General features: G+C 40.0%; 2 protein-coding genes across 5 annotated transcripts in view; one reads left to right on the top strand and one right to left on the bottom strand.

The window, feature by feature from the left end:
* Positions 1 to 5,111, bottom strand: part of CILK1 (ciliogenesis associated kinase 1) — a 99,594-nt gene extending 94,483 nt beyond the window's left edge. Inside the window, exons 1-2 of one of the 3 annotated variants that reach the window (XM_036766666.1) lie at positions 4,961 to 5,111; positions 4,173 to 4,242 (exon numbers count right to left, since the gene is read on the bottom strand). The gene's annotated coding sequence lies outside the window, so the exon portion shown is untranslated. Of the gene's footprint in view, positions 1 to 4,172; positions 4,243 to 4,729; positions 4,817 to 4,960 lie in introns of those variants that run through there. The other 2 variants (XM_036766667.1, XM_036766668.1) reach the window with 2 other exon arrangements.
* Positions 5,112 to 16,933: 11,822 nt separating this feature from the next.
* FBXO9 (F-box protein 9) overlaps positions 16,934 to 25,415 on the top strand; it is a 28,479-nt gene continuing 19,997 nt past the window's right edge. The window contains exons 1-4 of one of the 2 annotated variants that reach the window (XM_036768875.1): positions 16,934 to 17,170; positions 21,992 to 22,078; positions 22,982 to 23,140; positions 24,322 to 24,379. In XM_036768875.1, the coding sequence (XP_036624770.1) occupies positions 17,168 to 17,170; positions 21,992 to 22,078; positions 22,982 to 23,140; positions 24,322 to 24,379 (307 nt within the window). In that variant the 5' untranslated portion in view covers positions 16,934 to 17,167. The remainder of the gene's footprint in view (positions 17,171 to 21,991; positions 22,079 to 22,981; positions 23,141 to 24,321; positions 24,380 to 25,415) is intronic. The other variant, XR_005010934.1, reaches the window with a different exon arrangement.

Genomic DNA, 25,415 nt, shown 5'->3' with positions numbered 1-25,415 from the left:
CTTAAATTTTAAACAAAACAAAATGGCATTAGCATTCCTGGCTAGTTTCAAGTGGGAAAAAAAGGGCAACGGGTCTCCAGAAGCAATGTCTTAGCCAGGAATAACCTACAAGCCACAAGCCACTGTAGAGGAGGACAATGGAGAAATGCTGCCCTAACCTTTGGTTCTCTGGATATCCACACTGAGCCATGATGTTTGGTCCGTCACCCCCAAATTGCTCAATGTATGTTTTCCCCGTGTGGAATATAAGTTCCATGAGGGCATGAACTTTGTTTTTACCTTTTTACCTCCAATGCTTAGCATAGTGCCAGGCACATAGTGGCCATTTAATAAATGTTTGTAGACTAAATGAATGAAAATTACCAATTTTTATAGAATGTTGAGTTCTATGTTGGGCAAAAGGCCATGAGGAATATAGAGGCTGACACAGACTGGTTCCCGTGTCCTCAAGGAGTTTATAAACTAGAGCAGGAAATAAGATTAAAAGATGTAAGAAGACTAGTCAACAACAGATGCTAGGGACAGTTAAGTGTGAAATAATGTGGCAGACAATATATGCTCCATAGTAGTCAGGGAAAGAGAAGATCGAGAAGAATTGGGATAATCAGCAAAGGTTTCACAGAGAAGGTAGAAATCTGTAGACCTTAGAGAATGGGCAAGATCCTAGTTGAGAGGCCAACTCTGTAGCTACAATACCATGTGGCCTTTCACTTGATTACCCTCTGTCTTATTTTTCTTTAATTTTTATTTCACGGCTGGTCTTCCAAAGTAGACTGTAGACCCCTAAGAACAGGGATCCACTTGAAACCAGGAATGCTAATGTCATATTGTTTTGTTTAAAAAAGATTTATAAATCTTTCACATTGTATAGATAAGTAGTAGGGGAAGAGGAGGGCATCTCAGGTGAATGAGCAAAGGTGAGAATGAGAATGGACAAAGAGGCTATCGTCAAGTCCAGAGGAGGACATTTTGAGGGGTAGGTTGTATACAGTGAGGTCAGATCATGGCATTCCTTGAAAGCAAGGCAGGAGTTCACTACCTGGCACAATCACTACAGTTTGAGGGGCATGGTAGTGGCATTTTTTTTAACCAGATCTGTTATGGAATTAATTGATATAGGTACCTCTCAGTGAGAAAACTCACTCTATCAATGCAGATGTGTACTTGCTTTACAACTTACAGTCTTAGAGAGTGGAGTGGTTAAATGACTTGACTAGGGCCACCTAGCCAGCATATATCAGAGGCAAGTCTTAAACATTCATCTTCCTAACTCCAAGGCCAACTCTTTATCTGCTATGTCATAATGCCTCTCTACTAGCAACATTATTAAGAAGGAAAGTACAAGATATTACATCTGTTGCCTTAGTGCCTTTCCACTAAATGGTCCCTCATGTTTGGAAGGCACTACTGCATAATAGAAACCCTAGCTTCCTTCAAAATAGAGCTCAGGTACTACCATCTAAGTCTCTTCTTGATTCCCGCTAGTCTGGTACTCTCTATCTCTCTCTCTCAACTTCTTTGTAGTAGTTTTTGACTTGCAGACCCGTTGTCTCTCCCAGCAAAATTCAAGCTCCTTGAAGGTAAGGACTACTTTGATTTTTGGAGGCAGCTGGAGGTATAGAGGGCAGAGTTCTGGGCCAGGAATCAGGAAGACTTGAGTTCAAATCCAGTCTCAGATATTTACTAGCTATGTGACCTTGAGCAAGTCATTTAACCTCTGTATGCCTCAGATTTCCCAACTGTAAAATGGGGAAAATAATAGCTTCTCCTTTGAAGAGTTGTTGTTAGGCTCATTTGAGATAGTAGTTGTTTAAAAAAAAACATTTAGCACAGTACCTGGCTTTATATAAATGTAAAAGACTTTATATAAATGTTTATTCCTTCCTCTACATTACCTCTTTGAAACACTAGCACCCAATAAACCCTTAATTAATGCTTGCTGAATTGAATTAATGAGAGCAATATTTAAAAAAGATTAGTCTCCTAGTTGTATGCAGGATGGATATGAATAAGAAAAGTCTGGAGTTATAGAGTCCAGCCAAGAAATAGCTACAGTAATCCAAAGAAGAATTAATGGAGAACTAGGCTGAAGTGATAGCAATGAAGATAAAGGGGTCTGGATGAGCAGGAGAAACATATCTATAAGACTTGGCGACTGATAGAATATAGGGGATAAAGGAAAGAGAAGTGTCAAAGATGACCCCAAGGTTTTGAGATCTATGCAGTTTCCATCTTTATTAGGCAATGTAGAAAGCAACATAATTACAGCATCATGAATTGATTAAAAAGAGCTCGAATAGATGAGATAGTTATCTAATGTATTGCTAAATTTTCCCATTTTTTTATTTTCTTTTTAAAAAAATCATTGTTATAAAGGACAGCTCTCAGGCAAGGGGAGAGGAAGGGATAGAGGGAGAAATGTAGGCAATATAAAGAAAATTTATTTTTAAAAGAGTGAATTGGATCAATATAAGCCAAAAAGTATGATTACATTTTCTTAAGTCCATCATTTGGACTTAAGATCCAGGAACAATGGATTTTAAGTTAGAGGACTTAGGCTAAAATCCTAGCTCATATTATTTTGGGAAAGCTTCCTTAGGCCAATGAAAGGTTTGGATTAGACCAGCTGTTCTCACATTTTTTTTTTGAATCGAGAACCCTTTTCTCAAAAATTATTGACAACCTAAAGTGCTTTTGCATATGCAGTCTATGTATGTTGATGCTTACAGTATTAGAATTTAAAACTGGTATTTTAAAAATATTTAATTAATTTAAAAACAATAAGAAGTTAATTACATGTTAACATAGATTACATTTTATGAAAAACCATTTTATCAAAACAAAAAAATTTAGCAAGAAGAACAGCACTGTTTTACATAGTTTTTGCAAATTTCTTTAATGTCAGGCTTAACAGAAGAGAGCTGGATTCTCATATCTGCTATTGCATTAAATCTGTTTTAATATGCTGTTTTGGTTTAAGGCAGTGAGGTGGCCCAGTAGATGGAGCACTAGACCTGGCATCAAGAAGGCTTGAGTTCAAATCTGACCTTACTAGTTGTATAACCTTGGGCAAGCCACTTAACCACTGTCTGCCTCTCAACAATAAAATGATGATAATAATAGAACCTACCTCCCAAGGTTGTTTCAAGGATCAAATGAGATAATATTTGTAAAGTGCTTAGTGAAGTGCTTGGCACATAGTAGGTACCTAATAAATACTTGTTCCTTTTTGCTCTATGTGAAGAAAATGGTAGTTGGAAAAGAAAGAAATATTTTAATAGGCAAATAGAATCTTAGTATTATTAAAAATAATTTTGACTTTAGTATTATTATAAAAATAGTTTTAGACCACACTTTGAAAACTGCTCAAGTAAGATCACTAAGGTTCACTAAGGCTTTAAATCCTATGGGCCACCCTTCTGTAGATCTGCTCAGCCTGCTTAACGGTGGAAAGAGCACAGGCTCTAGAATTAGAGGACCTGAGTTCAAATCCCACCTCCATCACTCATGACCTATGTGAACATGGACAAGTCACCTAATCTTCCCCAGCCTCAGCTTCCTCATCTATAAATAAATGTCCTAAGGACTCATAGATCTGATCCTATAACAAAATAAAAGCAAAAATTCTGAATGAACCGTAGTTAAGAAAATATGAGAAGCTCTGATTCTCCTCCCCCTTAGTACTAGAAATACAACTTCTAGTCCTGGGGAAGGTAGGAGGTGCATTTAGGAAATGGTTTGCCCTGAGAAGGGGTGTGGTAGAGAATCAAAGCCACAATAAAATAAAAATAGAACCAACGGGCTTCTCTTTTGGCATGGATTCTCTCAAATAAGAAAGCATCTCAAACTGATTACCAAAGTCATTCAGTCAATGTACAGGGCTAAGTGCTGGAGATACAAAGAAAGGCAAAAGATATCTTGAAGTCTAATGTTTGGATGTCAAATAATTCACGGCATAGTCAGCAGGCAGGCCACATGCGAATTATTCTTGGTGATTTAGGCACTAGCTTGGCAAAATTAAAGCATTTTAACTTAATCGTCACAATACAATACAGTATCACGGGCTGCCCAGCAATCTAATTCATTGGAAGAAATGAGAACGACGGGTCCTTATGAAACTTCCGGTTACCCACTAGCAAGTGACCAAAATCAAAAATCCAAATGGAACATACCTTTGAGAAATCCAGCCCGGCATGCAAAGCTCAACGCTCAAAGTGGCAGTTGTCTCTCTGCAGAGTGCAGCTTTAGCAAAAGAAGAATATGACTTAGTTTTAAGTCCAGCTAAACCAACTCCTGCCGGATCTATCCAGCCACATTAAATAAAAAAGCCCTCATGTAAAAGTCTCAGAGTTGAACTTTTAAAATATACATGGAAATATGAAGGCCAAGGCTGCTCCTGAAAACTCTAAGCATTCCTTAAACGTCCACCCCAGCCAAGGAGGACGGGAATAAAATCACCATCTGCAAAGCCGATAAAAAATGGTTGCGACTAAGTATGTGAGGCTTCCTACTTAGATCTCCCCCCCTTTGTGGGGCACTCAGTGGCCTAATCGGGAAAATTCCATGTGCAGCTACTTGGGGCCCCCCTCCCCAAAAAAGGTTTGAGATCATTAAAGTGCCTCCCCACCCTTTAAGACTGAAAGGAAAACAGTCATCCAAATCTTCCGGTCTCCCAGGAAACAGAGTTTTGATGCCACGGGTCATGCAAAGCCAACACTGCCTTATATACCTTTCCCTTCCTTTCCACTGGTGTCTAGGCATCTGCACAATCAGATCTGTGAGACACAGCGACATTCCCCCTCAAAGAACACACGCGGCCATCCCCAGTCTGGTTAATCATCTTCTCCAAAGCAGGCTAGAGGAGGCTGAGCCCCAGGCAATGGATAAACACAGTCTCGCAGCTCCCGGAGACAGCCCTCCCCCTACCCCACCGTGAAATAACTACCAACGTGGTACCAACCCTGCTAGGAGAGTCCGTGCGGTCCATCCTGGGGACTCTGGGAGGTTCTGAGAGTGAATGGGCCTAGGCTGGCCAGAAAGCTCATGGTAAGTATCGCAGGAGAGAGAGCAGCTTTCCACCCACCAGGAGAAAAACAAACAAAAGCCAATGTGGCTTCTAATCGGGGACAACCAGTAGCATTCCCTGGTCAAAGTTACACTGTAGCTCCCCTTGCTGGCTTTGGGTATTTCTGCACCCTCGTTCGTTTTCTGACATTGTAGCCTCTTTTTTTTTTATTTTATTTTTTTTCAGGGGAGAGGGAGGGACTGGTTAGTGGTAAACCTCGAACAGAGGGGAAAGATGTTAAAAATAAATACCTTCTTGATCCTCCCAGGCTTACACACACACACACACACATTTAGTCAATAGTCATTTTTTTAAAAAGTACTTAACTATGTAGCACACTCTGTTAGGTGTTGGGAATATAAATACAAATAGAAAGACAGTATTTGCCCTCGAGAAGCTTATATTCTAATAGAAGTCAATTTATAAAAGGCAGCTGAAAAGGGGCTGGGGGTGGGGGGCTCAGAGTTCAGAGTGGGTACTTGGTAGGGGAAGTCCAGAGTGGACGAATGAAACCTGTGTAGCCTGAGTGGCCCCCTTAAGTGGAGATTTTGGGAGGAGCCATCCAATCAGAAGGAGAGGTGCAGGGGTGGAAGGTAGGTATGTGTGAATATGTATGTATTTATTAATATTACATTTATTCTGTATATAGTTTTGTGTGTACTTGTTTCCCCCATTGGAATGTATGTTCCTTGCAAGTAAGGATTGTTTCTTTATATTTGTATCCCCAAGGTACAGTGCCTGGCACGTAGTAGGCCCTTTAATAAATATTTGATTGATTTACTGTCAAACAATACAAAGTATTCTTATTTGTTGATACAAAGAATGAAACAATCACTGCTTTCAATGAACATATATTCTAATGAGGGGAAACAAGCATGTATAAAAATATATACGGAATATAATATTAATAAACACATACATATTCACACATACATACTTCTACCCTGTACTACATTCTAATAGGGGAAACAAGACTCTATAAAATACATCCAGCGTAAGTGTAAAGTTTCAGCCTCACACAGTACTGAGGTTTGAAAGCAGAAATAGTTTTTAATTTCAGAATTCTAACATTTGGCTACAGGACACACAGCTAATAAAGTATCTGAGGCTAGATTTTAATACGCATGTGAATATGTGTATATACACATATGTTTTATATGGGAAGGAAGGAAGGAAAGAGGGAGAGAGGGAGGGAGGGAGAGAGACAGAGATAGAGAGAGAGGCAAAGAGAGAGAGAGAGAGAGAGAGAGAGAAAGAGGAAGGAAGGAAGGAAGGAAGGAAGGAAGGAAGGAAGGAAGGAAGGAAGAAAGGAAGAAAGAAAGAAAGAAAGAAAGAAAGAAAGAAAGAAAGAAAGAAAGAAAGAAAGAAAGAAAGAAAGAAAGAAAGAAAGAAAGAAAGAAAGAAAGAAAGAAAGACCTGCCCAAGCTCCACTTAACAGCTATATTTTGGGCCCTCCTGGCTCAGAGTGAATGACAATAGTAACTGTTTCTCTTTTGACAGCAACCCTGAGGGTCTTCCCCTCCCACTTTGATTTTTTTTTTCTTTTTTCTAATTAAAGGGGCCATCCCTTGACTCACTTCTTAAAATGGCCTATTCACTGAATGGGCATTACCTCACTCAAAGTGAGAATCTGAAAAGGCCTTAGCCTAAAAGGGCCACCATCTCCCATTGCATCCTGGGCCTTCTCCAGTCATCCTGACGAATATCTGGATGGCTCTGGAGGACAAAGTGAGGTTGGTGACCTTGTACATCCCTCCCTCATTCAAATCAGTGAACTTTAAGTCACTCCATCATTTTCGTGATGAAATGGTTCTCTTCAAAGACAAAGGACAAACACAACAATATGCATATGTGTACATTCATGTACCCATACATATCAAATGATTACTAGGCACAGGCATTTTAAATTTTAAAATTTCCCTGGATTGTTTTTTCAATGGTTGAATTCAAAGTGTGAAAATGAACTTGACTCAGTTACAACAAAAGACTATTTATATCTAGTTCCTTAAATGCCATACCAACAGTATAAACTCAGAAAAATAAGGGTCTTATAGAATACACATATAACCTTAAAGGAGAGTGATTCTGCAATGCTGGACCTGGGAAATTTCAATCACATTGATTCAATTCAGTTGATATTAAACATTGTGCAAAGCAGGGAGACTAGGTCTTATGGTAGGGGTATGTCTAGGAGTAATAGAATGGAAGGAGACCCTTTGCAAAAATGATTTAAGAATATGAAATTGCTTACAGTAACCAAATTCCCCCTCCCCTGTGTTGGTGGGTTTTTTTTTTTTTAACTAGGAAGTTTGTGTTTTGTTGTAGTATTCCTTCCTGTTATCTTTTCTTATCTATGAATTTAACTTTCCTAATTTACTATCATTGCAGCTGCGAGAATCTCAAAAAAGCTTAAGAAGGGGCCTTAGAAGCCAAATAAAAACTGAAGCATAAATCCTCCTTGCTTTTTTGCTCACTGTTTTTGTCAGTCTAGAAACATTAAGGACCTAATATGTGCCAGACACTGTGCTAAGTACTGGGAATACAAAGAAAGGCAAAAGTCTTTGCTCTCAGGAGCAAACAACTATGTACAAACAGGCTACAGACAGGATAAAATGGAAATAATCAAGAGGGGGAAAGCACTAGAAGTAAGAAGGAATGGGAAAGCCTTCTTGTGGAAGGTAGGGTGGAAAAGGAGAATGTTTTTCAGGGTAAATTTTTTTTACAAGAAATTTCCTCTTCCTTCTTGCTCCAATTTAAGAAACCTTCCAGGATAAGGTCAAAATTTTCCAGACTTCCACTCCCTGCTAAGGACTATCTGACCAGTTAGTGAATCTATATAGACAACTCAAACTCTAAGACAATAGAATGAACTGCCTTTAAATTCTTAACAGAAAGCATTTTTTTTAAAGTAACTCAAACTCTGTAACAATAAGTTAAAATCAATAATGCAAACATTACACTGGGGAAACACTGCTTGAGGCAGTCAGATGGCCTGTGGAGTAACTTGTACTTTTCCAGAGTGGGGAAGGAACAGCGGTGGACTACTTCCTGGTCCTGGAAACTAATCTGGCATTCTGGAAATCTTTATAGCTGTGTGGAGGCAGCCTGATGCTTCAATTAAGGGCATTATTATCCACTAGCTTTGGAGAGAAAATCAGGAACTATGAGTTACAGTAACTTTAATGAAATCACATTTTAAAAAAATTATTAGTTCATTATAGTATTGCTAAAGCTTACACTTTAATTCCTTGCCAGACAAAATAAAACCTGTGTGCCCAGACTGGATTGGTCACAATGGACTATTCTGACAAGCAGAAAGTTAAATGGACAGGACTTATTCTGAGTGCTGCTCAGTAGCCCATATCCTGCTTGCAAACAAAACCTTTTTTATTCCAGGACACCCAATTCATTGTTTCTTTATAAAATCTCCGGTCCCTCCCCCATATCATTTTAATTTCAAAACTGAATTTGTGAATTTTTAAAATGGGGAGAGGGGGAGGAAAGAATGTTTATTTCCTCAGGAGATGTAAGTCACTAAACTATAATTAAATACTCCAATTAAACTTTTGCCAAAAATTGCTCAAGGGCACTTTTTGTGTTGGGATATTATCAAAAAAGGACTAGACAACTCAAGTGACCCCCAAAATATAATAATCTTACTGTGAAATAAAAATTTTCATCCTAGGGGCAGCTAGGTGGTACAGTAAATAGAGCACCAGCCCTGGAGTCAGGAGGACCTGAGTTCAAATCCGACCTCAGACACTTGATACTTACTAGCTGTGTGACCTTGGGCAAGTCACTTAACCCCAATTGCCCTGCCTTGCCCCCTCCAAAAAAAACAAAACAAAACAAAAATTCATCCTACTATCTTTGCCTTAATGGGTTAAAAAAATGCAGAGTCAGTTGACACAGATTGATCTTTTGAGATGTTCTTAAATTCCAGTTCCTCTAGTGTTAAAACACAACTTTGAGAAGGGTGGCTCCAGGGTTTGAGTCCACAGGTGGGCTCCAGGTATACAAAACTTGGCATTTGTTATCTGTCTGTCCCCTTTTCAATGTCACCATCCTCCTTTGACAGTCCTTCAGCCCCATTTCCCACCTAATATATTTCCTCGACCTTCAAAAACAAAGCAATCGATTTGACATTTAAGCCCTACTTTCAGCTACTAATAGGTTGATTTTTTTTTTCATGGACAGTGACTTTTCTGCCTGTTCTGAAGGAGTTTCCAAAATATTTGACTTCCCAAAGTAAGAGAACACTTGAGTATTGAAGAGCCTCAAAATTGGATTTTACTTTAGAAGAAATTAAATAAATGCACTTGACCTTTAAGAGGCAGAGTACGAGCAGCCTCTGTCAGATCCAGCATGCAACACAAGTTTGGGAGACTACAAATCCCAGCATACATCACTGTTACCTTCTGTAGATAATGGGGAAGCAGTGCATGTAGGGATCTGCAGCGAGGTGGGATCTATAGTCAGATTATGTCAGAAATCATTGGTAAAAGGTTTTTCTGAGTATTTCTTTGCCCATTTATGTATCCCTTCCAAGTCCAGGTTGCCCTCATACTGTAGCATGTGTCTAGACTGCTAATAAGTACAATCCCTTGTTACACACTGCTATGACGTAAATCTTCCCTTATTACTGAGCACGTATATCCAAGAGCTAAAAGTCACCTTAGAATTTCAGGATCTATACTCTGTTATTCTGGTTTTAGAAAAAGCAGCCAAGGGAAGAGTGAGGGAATGTGTTGTGATAATTTGGGGGCAACATGTGCTAAGTGTATGCTACTTTCAGCACTTTTTCCCCCAGAACACAACAATGTAGTAAAATGTCAGCCCTGAATTTTACAAATCTTATGGGGGAAAAATCACTTTTGCTTAAATCTATAATAGCAGAATCCTTCTGAAATGGGAAACTTGTCAACCCGATTAGGAATCTAACTTCACAACCAATATTAAAGCTGAAAAGGAATGAGTAGTTACATCTATAGAGTAGGAATTCTTAACCTTCTTTTGTGTCACAGATAACTTTCAAAGTCTGGCAAAGCCTATGGATCTCTTCTCAGAAAAACTTATTTTAAATCATTTTTTAAAAATCATAATTGAAGGAAATGCTCAATTTCTGATAGGGGTTAGTAAAAATATGTATTTTTCCCATCCAAGTTCATGGAACCCTTGAAATCTATCAGAAGAGGGGTTCTTCATGGGCTCCACGTAAAGAATCCCAGGGTTATGGGGGTCAGGCAAAAAGGGGACAAGAAATAAAGAGAAAGATCATTTCTCCTTGGAGATTTCCCAGCTAACAACTGTGATTTTCTTTTCAGGGTTCTTAGATTGCAACCTATTTAAAACAAACAAACAAATGCATTTGAAGATAGGGGTGGTGGTGAAGAAAGCAGAAGTCCATTTCACTGTGAAAGAGAGGAAATCCATATACATAGGTTTTCTCCATTTCTCTTGATCCCAATTCATTTTTTCCAATTTAACTTATATGTCCCCAGCACCCACTTTCTCACTGAGGTCTGAATATCAACTTAGTGGCAAGTCTCTAGTAAGAAATATTAGTCAGTACTTCAGGAAAAGAGACAAAACCAATCCACAGGTTCTTCCTCTTTTGCCCAGTTCAGCAGGCTTAGGGATATGTCTAACCAACCACACTTAGAAAAACAACTCAGACGAAAAAATATATATTCCCCAGACCACGGTTTTGTCAAACTGGTCTATCAGGATATACTTCTACACATCTATAGCTATATATTTATAGAGGTCTGACAAATGGATGAGATGGAACCAAAATTGAAGTGGAAGACAATCAATCAAGTTGCATTTGAAAAACTGCTCAGATCATTCAGTAATCCCTATTTCCTCCTTCAAAAACCCATCTTTTTAACATAGTCTCCTGCTGATGCTACATGAAATAAGCACTGAAAATCAAGGTTTGGAAAAAGTAAAATTACAAATAACCCAAAGGCCAATGGAAAGATCATAATGGGCATAAGTGGGCTGACATATTACAAACCATGATTTTCATAATGACAGTATTAACATAAACGAAATAATTAAAGAAAATGAAGGAGGCCAGTCACATATCAAGCAGTAACAGGTTACAGCTCCAAGGACTGACGTGTGTGTAATGCTTTTTACGAAGACACTTGGGTACCCTTGAAATACTGAATAGCCCTTCTGGTACATCTTCATGGAAGATTGAGAAAATATGGAGAAGAAATTCATAGTGGTAGAACATGAAGGGGTTCGATCCCTTTCACCATACCGTCAAAACAGAGATCTACCAAATTACCATGGAGTACTCAAGAACAATCAATCAACAAGCATTTATTAAGTGCTTTTGATGCACCAAAACTGTTCTAGGCAGTGGGGATTCAGGGACAAAATTGAAGCCATTTTGTCGAGCTCAAAGACCTTATGTTCTATGGGGGATATAAGATGTAGATAGGATATCTGTAGATACAAAGTCAGGGAGAGGACTAATAGCTGGGGGTGGGGGACAGATAATTAAGAGTGGCTTCATGCAGAATGTGGTATTTGAGCTGAGTTTTGAAGGGAAGTAAGGATTCTAAGAGGTGGAGGGAAGTAAGAAGGAAGCGTTAAGGAGAGGCAGCTTGTGTTAATGCATGGAGAAAGGTGGAGTGCTGTGTATGTTGAGGTCTGTTTGGCTGGATATAGAGTACATGAAGGGAGTAATGTATAATAAGGCTAGAAAAGTAGATTATGAAAAGATTTACATGCCAAACAGTTTAGGGGTGGGTGGGTGGGTGTGTGTGTGTGTGTGTGTGTGTGTGCGCGCGCGCACGGTGGTAGAAGTTGTTGTTCAGTCGTTTCTGACTCCATGGACTTTTGTTCCTGAGGTTTTCTTGGCAGAGTCACTTCTTTCTTCAGTGTGCTTCCATTTTATGGATGAGGAAGTGAGGCAAATAGGGTTAAGTGACTTGTCCAGGATCACATCACAAGTGTTTGAGGCTGGATTTGAATTGGTGGTGGTGGTAGTAGGAGGCAGTTAACAGAGAGCCAATGGAGCTTTTAGGGGAGTTAACACAGTCAGACCTGTGTTTTAGGAAAATCATTTTACTAGTTGTACAGGTAATAGATTGGAATAGGAATGAGACTTTAACCAAGGAGATCAATTAGGAGGCCTCCAAATGGATACATGGCCTAGATATGTAATAATAATAATTTATAGCATTTATTATGTGCCAGACACTGTGCTAAATAAAAGGTTACATCATGAGCAAATTGAAGGAACAAGAAAATACCTTTCAGATCTATGGATATGGGAAGAATTTATCACCAAACAAAGGACAGAGAAGAACAGAAAAGATAAAATGGATAATTTTGGTTAAATGAAATTTAAAAGTTACAAATCCAATGCAACTAAAATTAAAATGGAGACAGTTAAATGAGGGGAGTGGGAATCTCTGAGGCAAGTTTCTCTGATGAAAGTCTCATTTCCAAAATATATAAAGAATTCAGTCAAATTTCTAAGAGTGAGAGATATTCCTCTATTGATCAATGGTCAAAGGATATCAATAGGCAGTTCTAAAGGGAAGAGATCCAAGATATCTACAGCCGTATGAAAAAATACTCCCAATTACTAATAATTAGAGAAATGTAAATCAAACTAGTTCTGGTGTTCTACCTCACCACCATCAGATTGGCATAGTTGACAAAAAAGAAAAATGATAAAATTTGGAAGGGATGTGGGAAAACAAATCCATTGATGCTCTGTTGGTGGAGTTGTGAATCATCCAGGTATTCTGGAAAGCAATTTAGAGCTACATTCTCAACGTTGGAAAGAATTTTAGAACAATGCTCCAAAAAATTAGTAAACTGTGCATGCCCTTTGACTCAGTGATATCACTACTAGGTCTATACCTTTGATCTCTTAATCAAAGAAGAAAAATATAGCAGCTTTTAAGAAAAAATAGTGGCAAAGAACTGGAAAGTAAAGGCTGTGCGCTTCAATTGGGGAATGGTTGAATAAGGTGTAGCATATGAATGTAAGGGAATACTGTCAAGCTGAATGAAATGAGAAGGAAGCTTTCTGAGAAACCTGGGAAGATTTGTACAAACTAATGCAGATGGAAGTGAGCATAACAAGGAAAACTTTATACTATAACAACAACACTGTACGAACAACTTTGAAAGACTTAAGAACTCTGGTTAATACAATGATCAAATATGATTCCAGAGGATTGATGATGAAAAATGCTATCCAACTCCTGACATTGAGGTGATGAACTAAATATGCAAAACATACACTTTTCTTTGATACAGCCAATATAGGAAATCTGTTTCGCTTGACTATATATATTTATTACAACAGTTTTGTTTTCCTTTTTTTTTCTCCAGTGGGAGAGGAGGTGGTAAAAATTAATTCAAAACAAAATAGCAACAGAAAAGGCTATTACAATAGCTTAGGAAAGAGATAATGAAAGCCTGAACTGGGGTAGTAGCTGATGAATACATGGCAGAGGTGTCAAACTTGTGGCCTATAGGCTGAATTTACCAGAACCAGATTAAAATGTAATTGGGAAATGTTTGACAAATTAAATAAAAATATAATACAACATAGAAAAATGTTAATTTGTGGTTTTCTAATATGCAGCCCTCAGGTATCCAGTTCTATTTGAGTTTGACACCACTGGTATAGAGAATAGGACAGATGCAAGAAACGGTGTGAAAGTAGGAATGACAAGATTTAGCAACTTGTTGAATATGAGAGTTAAGTAAGAGTGAGAAGCTGAGGATGATACGGATATTGTAAACTCAAATGACAGAGGTGCCCTTGACAGAAATAAAGGAGTTCAGAAGGGATGCGTTTGGGGTAAAAGATAATGAATTCTGTTTTAAGATATGTTGAGTTTGAGATGTTTATAGGACACCCATTGTGAAACGTGTCAAAGCTGTTGGCAATGTGGGCTGAGTGCAGGAGAGAGACTATGGCTGAGTATTTATATATAATAGTGATCATCTGCATAGAGAAGATAATTAGACCCAGAAGAGCTAATGAGGTCACCAAGTGAGTATAGTATACAAAGAGAATAGAAGAGGGTCAAGATTAGAGTACTGGAACACATCCACTGTTAGAGAGTATGTTGATAATCCAACAAAGGAGAGTGAAAAAGAGAAAATTAGATAGGAAGGAAGACAACTAAGAGGGTGCAATGTTACCAAACCTAAAGAGAAACCAGTATCATGGAGAAGGTGATTAACAGTGTCAGATATTGCAGAGAGGTCAAGAATGGTGAAGACTGAAAGTGATTAGACTTGGTAATTAAGAAATCATTGGTGATTTTGGAGACAGTAGTTTCGGTTGAATGATACATTAGGCAGCCAGGTTGTTGAGCCTTGAGAAAAGAGTGAGAGGAGAGGAAGTAAAATTCACAAGTGTAGAATTCTTTTTCTAGGAATTTGGCTATAAAAGAAAAAGCAAGGGGCGATGGTGGGAATTGGTGAAGATTTCTTAAGGAGAATGAGATGTTTCAGGTCTAGTTTGAGGAATAGTTCGATGTTCCTGTTCATAGTGTTGTAAGATTATAGATTCAGAGCTGGGAGGGACCTTAGAAATCAAGTCCAACAACCTCATTTTACTGATGAGGAAACAGATGAGGCTTTGAGAGGTTAGGTTAATAACATTGGAGTTGAACAAAGTTTCGCACATGGTTACCATGACAAAAACCTTAAAGTTTACATACTGCTATAAAGTATTTTTATTTCTGTTAGAGTACTTAAGAGTCAGGAAGACCTGGGTTCAAATCTCACTTCTGACACTTAACTAGCTGTGTGATTTCAGGCCAAATCACTTAACCTTTTAGGGCCTTAAGCTTATCATCTGAAAAAAATCAGAAATCCACTTTTCAGTGTGGTTGCAAAGCTCAAATACAATGTTTTATATGCTTTAAAGCACTGTACAAAACCCAGTATAGGGACTCCACCCACCAAAACAAATAATGGTTTAGTAGAGAATACATAAGGTGGTAAGCAATTTGCTCAAGGTCACATAGCTAGTAAGTGTCAGAGGCTGGATAAAAATTGCATATATTCATAGAGCCCGTAAGGCTTGAACAGGTCTTTCCATGTTTACATTTGATCCTCAAAACAAGCATATGAGGTGGGTGTTATTATTATCCCCATTTTACAGAAGAGGAAACTAAGACCCAATGAAAAGAAGTCTAGGGTCCACTGTAAGTAAATGTGGTAGAGTCTGAACCCAGGTCTTTTTCACTCCAGGTCCAGAAGTCTATCCACTAGGGAGCTATTTTAAATGTGAATTATCTTTATTTGTTGAGATCTGGTTCATGCTATAGTTCAAGTCCCTCCCTCACCTTAGCATCATCACACAGTGGGCGCTCTGTAAACAGCCTTCCTTGCCAACCAGCCTGAATGGTACACCCACAGACTTACTGCCACATTCTACATGGAGCCTTTCCTAATCCGTCCAGCTGATAGTGCCCTTGTCTCACCAACCAAAATCACCTCATATCTAATTTGTATATACTTATATGTGTGCATGTTGTGTCCTCCATCGAACAGAAGCTCCTTGAAGGTAGGAATTGTTTGTCATCTTTGTATTTCCAGCAACTAGCACAGTGCCTGGCACATAGCAGGGGATAAATAAAGGTTTATTGCTTGCCTGACAGCTTAGGTCCTAATTGCATGCCTGCTTGCCAGATCTACAAACTTTCTGCCTGCTGCAAGGACTGCTAGACCGCCTGCCTGACCCCTGTGCAAAGACTCATTGCCTGTCTGTGTGTTGGACTCACCGACTGCCTGCTGGACTTAGAGCCTCTACCTGTCTGAATGCTCGATACACCGACTCAGGCTTCCTGAGTGCTGGACGCACTGCCTCCCTTGCCTGTATGCTGAACACATCGAAGCCCTGCCTGCCTCTGTGATGGATGCACTGCCAGCCTGTAAACTGGGCACATTGACAGTCAGCCTTCCTGAGTGATGGACACTGCCTCCTGTGTGCTGAGTTGAGGGTCAGCCTTCCTCGGCAATGGACGCACTGGCTCCCTGGATGCTGGGTAGGTTGAGGGTCAGCCTTCCTGAGTGATGGACACTGCCTCCCTGTATGCTGAGTTGAGGGTCAGCCTTCCTCGGCAACGGACGCACTGGCTCCCTGGATGCTGAGTAGGTTGAGGGTCAGCCTTCCTCGATGATGGTAGGTTGAGAGTCAGCCTCTCTCAGCGGTGGCAGGTTGAGGGTCAGCCTTCCTCAGCGATGGTCGCGCTGCCCGCCTGCACGCTGGGTAGGTTGAGGGTCAGCCTCCCTCGGCGATGGCAGGTTGAGGGTTAGCCTCCCTCGGCGATGGCAGGTTGAGGGTCACCCTCCCTAGGCGATGGTCGCGCTGCCCGCCTGTACGTAGGCCGCCTCACCTCCCCGTCTGGGCACCGGTCGCGCTGCCCGCCCACACGCTGGGCACTCGGGCTCCCGGCCTCCCTCCGCGCCTGCCCGAGTGCGGGGCGCACGGAAGCGCTCTGCCGGCCAGGGACGCAGCGCTGGACGTCTGCCGGCCGGCCGGCTCCTCCCGCCAGCACCTGTTTCTGCGGCTGCCCCTAGATCCGACCGCGGCTGCCGCCTCGCGGGGGTCGGGCGAGAGGGAAGGGGGGCACTCTCGGGCCGCCGCACTGGGCATGCTCAGAGAGCCCGGCGCAGTTTCCAGCGGCTGTGTAGGCAGCTCGGGAGCGGAGCCGTGACCGCGAGCCGGCCCCACAGACAGACGCCGCACCTCCCCGGGAAGGCCCCTCCGCGCCTCGGCTGGCCGTGGGCGTCCCCCCAGCCAGGCCCCGCCGCCCTCCGGCCCGCCCGCCCGCGCCGCCCCCGGCCCGCCCCAGCCCGGCCGGCCGCGCTCTGGCGCCCTGCTCCGGGAAGATGGCTGCCGTCCGCCGGGCCCGCAGTCACTGCCGCTGCCTGGTGCGTTTCTCCGACCGAGAACTCTGCTAAGCCAGGCGGGCCGGAGGAGGAAGAAAAGACCGAGCCGCGACACCGCGCCCCTGGCAGGGAGAGGGGCCGGGCCCGCCCGACGTGGGGAGCCAGCCCCCCGCCGACACCGCTGCAGCCGCCGCAGCCGCCGCAGCCAGCATGGTAATGGAGCCCGAGCGCGGCGAGGGGTCGGGGTGGGGGGGTGGAGCCGCGGCAGGGGAAAGGGGGGGGTCCTCTCTCCTCCCCATCCCCCTCACCACCTTGGGTCTGGGAGGGGGACCCAGCTCCGAGTGCAGGGTCTGACCCGTCTTAGGAGCTTACTCCATGCATGCTGACTTACTGGAAGTGAAAAAGTGGGCTGGCTCCCTCCTACCCACTTCTAATCAATCAGTCAACAAGCATTCTAGGAAAGAGAGAAACAAACATTTATTAAGCTCCTACTATGTTCCCGGAGCTTTACAACTCGTTTGATCCTTGCAAACAACCTTGCGAGGCGGGTGCTGCTGCTGTCCGCGTTCTACAGATGAGGAAACAGAGGCAGGCTGGTTAAACGAACTTGCCCAGGGTCACGCAGCTAGCTAGTAAGGGTCTGAAGCTAGATTTGCACCAGGACTTGAATTCTTTGCCGAAGCCCTCCCGCCTTATTGCCCTGGCAACCTGTGGATTCCCATCACTCCATTCCCGCACCCTCTCCAGGAGGTAAATAGTTATACCTACCCTGAAAATTCCAGAGGCTGCGTTTTTTGTTGGGGAACATTCAGCCTCCCTCCCCATGGTTCCCCCAAATGACAGGTCAGAAATCACCTAATTTAAGTGGGCGCATGGGAAAGTATTAGAAAGAAACTTTAGAGATGAGAGCATTCGTTACTTTGGTCTCCTCTGGGAAGCGGGATTAAATTTTCAGTTCTCTTTCTGGGCTCGTGCCTTTTTTGGAGTCGGGAATTTCAGGGAGCCAGCAGCTCCCTGTGGACAGGGCAAGAAGCCCCGGGAACAGCAGTAGCCGCGGCTGTGGGTGGGAAGCCTTTTCGGGCTGTTCTGGTTGATAACCTTACTTGCTGACTTTTGGGGGAGGCTTCTGATGGGGTAAAAAGAGCCCAGGCTGGTAGCATGGACCACTTTGTAATTAGACTTTAAGAACTTGACAGCTGGAAATTGTATGTTGCATGCTTGGACACGGAGCTTCCCATCTATGCAGTCAGCTTTCACAGAATCATAGGACTCAGAGCTGAAGGAAGCCTGGAGATCTAGACCAGGTGTCCTTAACCTTTTCTGAGTCATGTTCCTCTTGGTAGTCTAGTGAAATTTAGAGATCCCATTCTCAGAATAATATTTTCATGAGCTTAAAACAAAATCCCTTCATTTTATAGAAGAGGAAACTGAGGGGCCAGAGATGTGAAATGTATCTCTTTGGTACCACATAAATTGCCAATTTAAGTAGCTAAATTTATAGTTTTAGCAACCAAGGAATGGTCCCAAACTAAGTGGTTCAATTGCTGGCTACTATTAACTATGTGCTGTCAACTTTGACTCTCTTTTTTCTATTTCTTCTAATAGTGCAAGGAAAAATATTCTGACCTGGTGTAAATGGAGCTCCATTACCATGCTGTAATTGTAAATTATTCCTGTGATTTTCTTCTCCTATATCATTATAAATTATTTAAATTAGTTTGGGGATAGTGGGAAAAGTATTAGATTGGAAGGTTTTCAAAGCAGTTCCTTTCTCAAGTCTTATCTTTTAGGGAAGAATGTTGGGAGAGTAGAAGTATTCAAAAGAAAGATAGTATGAAAGTTAAATACTGTCACAAGATACTGTCACAAGCCTTTGGGTTCCTTGAGTTAACCAGTTTCTCGTTGGATCTACCATTTTGTACTTCATTTAGGGGTTATGGGGGAGGCTATTGAAGGGAATGGAAGACGGAAGAGTGGGAATTGGGGAGGATAGATGACTATTAAAACTTCAACTAGACTTGATTATGGTGCAGGAGGTATTCAGTTCAGGTTTAAAGGGTTCTCTTTGAGTCTTTCCAAAGGAAACTGTTTGTAGACCCTTCTTGACATTCAAATGATGTTAGGTACTAGTGTCTGATGAAAACTTGCTAACTTCTCTCTTTCTCCCTATCTCATACTTATTATTTATTTCTTTGAAAACTGAAAAATTAAACTCGCTTCTAAACTTGGGATTTGATTCCTAGGACCAAAGCAAATTTGTTGAGCCCTGGTTTGTTTTTTAACTCCGTAACAATTTACTATTCATTGAACACTCTTCCCTTCCTCATGATTATTTTTCTGAAAACTCCTTAAAGTCTTAGTTTAAGACTTCAATATTTACTATGTTAGTGAAAGGCTAGTTAGAGTCTGTCCACTGAAGATAAGAGAGAAAGGAAGAAGTCTTCTATAATTATTTGCAAAGTAGTGCTGCAGGTTGGGAATACTGCACTTTATAAAAAAGTAGTGAAAATATATGACTGATGCAAAATTATTTTTTTTGCGTTTTCCAAGCCATTGTAAGGAAACTCAAATCCAGCTAAAATTTGGTGCCATAACCTTTAGAACATTATATTAAACTTAAGTTGTGTATTTGTTTCTGGTAACTATAAAAGGAAGATACAAGGCAATTTCCTTGGTTGCCACAGTTTTTATGTGACTGACCACATTCAGTGTTGAGCAAACTCCTTTTGCATTTCTACAGGGAAGAACAGCTTATCATAAGAACTCAGTTTTATTGGTAGTTGTAAAAGAAAAGTCTGGGAGATACATCCTTATCTAATGGGGGGAACCTTTTTTGGGCTCTCTATTATTCACTAAAGCAACACACAAATATTAGTTCTTCTTTTTAGAATTATTCCTGAAAATAGTAGTCTGGCTGTACCCCCATAATGCGCATCTAATATAGGAAAACCTGGATTGAAAAATAAAATAAGTGGTTAGTTAATATTAACAAATTGTCACCTTACAAAATAATTTACCATAGCCCCATTAAAGAATTAACTTTCCCAACACATTTGAAAAATAATCTACTTGGTAGAAATTAGAATCACATATATTTTTAGGAATATGCCCTTATGGAAAACAAGCAATCTGTGTAATAATTCATGTAGTGATTAAAGTTTTAAAAGGTGTTTTATTTCAATAATTTCATGTAGTAGACAGTTAAAATATTCCCATTTTAGAGTTGTAGTTGTAGTTGTAGTTGCCTATGGGCAAACACCTAATAAGCTTCTGAGCCAGGATTTGGACATAGGATGTCCTTACTCTCTAAGTCCATCTGTCTTTCAGCTATGCCACATTACCAGATTCTTGAATGAAATATTCTGATTTGCTGATTCTCAAACCAAAGTAAATTCAAACAAAACAAATACCCTGCTTAATGAATCTGGTCAACCTGGAACTTAGCCTATTTTATTTTTAAATATACTGAGGACAAAACTGTTACATACTAAGAACTGAGTCAAGTTCCTTGGAGTAACTCACAGAGAATTTGTCCAGAGGTCAGGAACTACTTCGTTTTCATGAAACTACTAGTAATTTAAGAAAACTTTTTTTTTTAGGACTTTCTGCATCCTAGACACTATTTGAGTTCTGTTTCTGTGTCAGCTGGATTTAAAACCTTGTGTTCTGGTCACCTGCTATTGTAACTTGTACAGTACACTATGAAGTACTCCCTGCTAGGTATGGGTTAATGAGTCAAATAAAACAAATAACCTAAAGACATTTATGTAAAAACAGAAGATTTCTCAAAATAGGAAAAGTTGGTAGTTCACAGCAGTGTGTAATGAAGGAACAGGTTTCCTATTTCTTGTCAGCTGGCATTCTTTGGGTGAAGATACATTTCTTTTTTTTATCAAAATTCTTTGGAAAGTACAAAAACTGAAAAGGGAGTTAAAATGAGGTTACAAAACCAGATTATAATTAAATACAATGTAATGTTCACTTTTAATAGAAATTTCTAGGTAGGAAATCTCTTGGCTACTAAAGAGCCTCAGATGGGAAGTCATGGGAGAGAGGTGAAATTCAGAACAGTACTTGTTAACAACATGGTTAAAAGTATGGTGGTAGAGGAGGTGGAAACCATTGCTGAAAACAAGATCATGGAATTATTGATGATACATTAATTCTCCGGATCCTTATTCCTTATGAGCACAATCTAATTATCAAGTAGTTATTAAACACCTCTTTGTCAGGCACTGTGCTGCTGCTGTTGATCCAAAGAAACAAATCAGACAGTCCCTTAGTCAAAGTCCTCAGGAACTTTACATCTATTGAGATAAATTGCATATATGTGTATAGGCTCAGGGATAGGACATGGACCTGTGATTTAACCTCAGGTTAGGAAGCTCCCGCAGGGGACACCTTCTCTGCAGTTTCTAGTCATAGAGGATTGCCTAGAGCTTGAGAGGTTGTAACTTACCTAGGGTCACATAATAGAGGTGGGATTGGAACACATTTTTTCTTGCCTTTGAGACCATGCTGGTTTGGGACATATATACTTACAATGTAAGGTAATTGGGGGCCAGGGGAAAGAGGCAGTAGCAACCACTGGTAAGATGAGGAAGATCTTCCTGTCGAAGGTGGTGAGTGAACTGAACTTTGAAGGGAAAGTAAGGATCCAGAATATACTTTGTGTGGAATAGCAGGAAGACCAGTTTGGCTGGAACAGAGAATGTGAAAGGGAGAAATGTATAGTAATTCTGGAAAGATAGTAACAATAATAATTATAATTATTAACATTTGTATAGAAGATTAAAGTTTGCAAAGTGCTTTTACCAAATTTATTGCCCAGTTTGAAGGTAAGTTGGAACCCAGTTCTGAAGGTCTTTAAATGCTAGAGGAGCTTGAACAGAAAGTCATATGTTGATTGTATTAAAACGAGTATGTTGTTACAGTTGGACTAGGATTGTTTTTGGTGAAATAATTTTCAACAAGTTTGTCCCAAACATGTTAAGGTCAGACTCTTAATTTGAAATGCCTATGTTTTCCTCTCAGGCAGAAGCTGAAGAAGATGATTGTCGCTCTGATTCCAAAAGAGCTGAAGATGATGAAAATACAAGCCCGGAAGAAGCTAACCTGCAGGTACATCATTCATTGGTTCCATGAAACAAAATCGAGTACCTGTTGTCACATGCTAAGCACTGAGCAGTTACAAAGATGATTAAGGCACAGTACTTGTTAAGGATTCCATTACTATGTCTTTTTACATTGCACATTTAGTTCTTGTTTCATTTTCTTTGGAAATAAAGAACCACAGAATCTTACAGTTGGAAGGAACTTTGAGATGATCAGCTCTAGCTTTTTGATTTTATCGGTGATCAGTTTGAGGCTTCCATAAATAATAGGAAATGGCAGATCATAAGTCTGAAAACCTGGTGCTCACATTTGCAGAGCAGTTTCCTTTATTTTTTTAATTGCAAGTTTTTTTAATTGCATCATAGTTAGTATTTTAGATTTTTTCCCCCCTGTGGAAGTACAAGTCACCATAGTGTAGCTTTATGTGTAATATAAAAAACTTTAAACTAGGAAAAATTTTGATCATCCCAAAGAATTTTTACCAGTGCTTTTGTGTCACAGAGATATTATCTGATGTATATGAATATCAGAAGGCTTCCACTGAGTAATCCTTATTCTGTAAGTTATTCTTACAGATCTAATGACAATTTTGGCTTATTTGTAGCACAGTTTTTTTTGTGTATTGTACTCATTTCTTTTGGGCCCTGACCCATGTACTAATTTACATTGTTTATTTCAAGTTGTTTGAAAATGAAAATTCTAAAGTAGAGTTGTTATGTGTATTTTATTGGTGAAATAAATTTTGTAATTTGGCATCCTTAATTATTGCCTTCTGGTCTTATAATATTAGGCTTAAAAATAGCCGTAGGTGTTACAGATCTATTTAAAATACTATAGTTTCGAAGTTGTGCTGCTCACTTTTTTAAAAATCTAAAATTATACTAATGATGAATTTAAACACTTTCTTAGGCACAGCTCCAGATGTTCCGAGCTCAGTGGATGTTTGAACTTGCTCCTGGTGTGGGTTCCAGTGGTTTAGAAACTCGTTCATCCAGGGCATCAGTGAGAGGGCCGTTAGGGAAGGCCACAGATACCAAAGGAAAGCAGGACCAGGCAAAAGAAGAAAAGGTAGGGACCACAGGTTTCCTCTATTTCGAGGTCCTGACTGTTCAGACTCGTAATGGGTAATCACTTGTGTTTTCTCAACATTTGGGGGATATTCAGCTGGATAAGCCTTGCCTTCCTTGGAATAAATCAGTTTTTTCAATAAATGTGAGTTTGGAAAGATCATGTTGACCAAAGTAAAGTCAGTTTAACAATTTGTAACTTCTTCCACCTCAGAATAACTTGATAGCTTATATCTATCAGATTAGCTGACCTTCCCAGGCTGAATTGGATGGTACCAACATTGTATCCTTTGTTGGGCTTCTTTGCCTTTCCATGACTGTGGATGGCATTACTTTCTATTTGTTTTTCGTCTTCAGGTCCTATTTTCGGTGTCAAATATGTCCCTAGAATATCTCTTGGTCTTGACAGTGTATGATATCCCAGAAGTCTTAGTTCATTTTTAAAGCTTTAATAGCTTAAATAATACACTAAGACTTCTGAAATACTTTGTATCGAGGTCCAGTGAGCCAGTGAATTCAGGTGTATCAGTGTCTATTTGAACGAATTCACTTGTTCAAATATTAACTTGTTTTCCAAGAATATGTATTACATTTCTGTGAAGAAGCCAAAAGATAAAGTAGAGCAAGTTTAGTGTAATTTCTTTTCCTCTTTTGTTCTGTTATTATATCCCTGTGAGGTATAATTTTGAAAACCTTCAGCAGGAAATTGGTTCAAATTCTTTCAAATGAAGCAGCTAGGTATGGTACAGTGGAGAGAGCACTAGGTTTGGAGTCAGGAAGCGCTGAATTCCAAGCAGCCTCAGACATTTACTAGCTATGTGACTGTGGTCAAGTCATGTAACCACTGCCTTGGTTTCCCCATCTGTTAATTGGAGATGGTAATAATAGTACCTACTTCACGATATTATTGTAAAGCTCAAATAGCTAAAGCATATGTAAAATGCTTTATAAACCATAAAACAATAATAGCTAATAATACTAGCTATTATTATAAAAGAGGCAGACATGCCATTGTCTCGTTATAATTTTTTTCCATTTATGTGAATTCTGACCTGTATATCCAAATAAATTTCCCCATAACTAGATTTTAAATGATCTGTTAGTGCTGTGCTCAGTGAAAATTTACATCTTTGGCTTTGTAGTATTTTTTTTTTGAAGTTAAATCTTTACATGATTTTACAGGCTAGAGAACTGTTCCTGAAAGCAGTGGAAGAAGAGCAAAATGGAGCTCTCTATGAAGGTAAAATGCCCCGTCTAGACTAATACTGTTTAAATACATAATTACAACATTTCTCATTAGCAACTTTTTGTTGTTGGATGACTTTTGTCATGAGAATAAATTTGATGAGGTACGAAGGGGGCAGAATTTGAAGTCAGGAACATTTGGATTCAAGTCATATTTCTGACACATGACCACAGGCTTTGTGACCACAGGCAAAGCCATTAATCTCTCAATGCTTTATAAAGCTCTCAAGGACTCTTAAATTATAGATAAATTGCTGATTTGCATTAGAGGAAGGAGTTTATACACTGGAAGTCTCCCATGCCAGTAAAGCCTCAAGTCTAGACCTTCCGTCCTATTTACTCCATATTGTGTCTAAAAAAATCTTTTTTTTGTATTTTTATTTATATTGTCTATAAAAGTGTTGGTGCCAGAAGAAACCAGCACCAAAACCATAACGTTTTGGAACCAATGAGGGTTTAATGAAGGAATAAAAGGACAAGGTTTATAGAGGTCTCAGTTAGGCGGGAGGTAGACTGGGGATGGGGCACCTCTTGATTGGATGGGTCTTGTTCCTTGGGCCTTGGGGATGAGATTGGGGGATGTTTATTTATTATCTGTAACAAAGAATAAAAAAGAAAGGGGGAAAAACCAGTTCATCAAAACTGGCCAACACACTAGCCCAGTCTAACAGTCAATGTAGTGTTCCACACCATCGTCTCCCATGTTTGATCATTATAGTTAAACAGTGTCTAGTGTTGGTTTTGTGCTCTCCATTTACCTTGTTGGAGCCATCATATATATATTTTCCTAGTTTTGCTTCTTTTTGCATTGGTTCTCTGTATTCCTTATATTCATTGTTTCTTATACAGTAATCCACTGCATTCATGGTGCTCAATTCATTTAGTCATTCTCCGGTTGATGGGCATGTACTTTGTTTCCTATTCTTTGCTACCATAAAAAGTACTGCTAGACATATTTTGGTGTATGTGGAGCCTTTTTTTTGTTTTTTTGTCTGGGACCTCCACGGGGTATTATGCCTAGCAGTGGAATT

The sequence above is a fragment of the Trichosurus vulpecula genome, chromosome 7 (genome assembly GCF_011100635.1).
Source record: "Trichosurus vulpecula isolate mTriVul1 chromosome 7, mTriVul1.pri, whole genome shotgun sequence".
Lineage (NCBI taxonomy): Eukaryota > Metazoa > Chordata > Mammalia > Diprotodontia > Phalangeridae > Trichosurus > Trichosurus vulpecula.
Note: the sequence above shows the minus strand (reverse complement) of the source record. Positions and strands in the feature narration are given on the sequence as shown.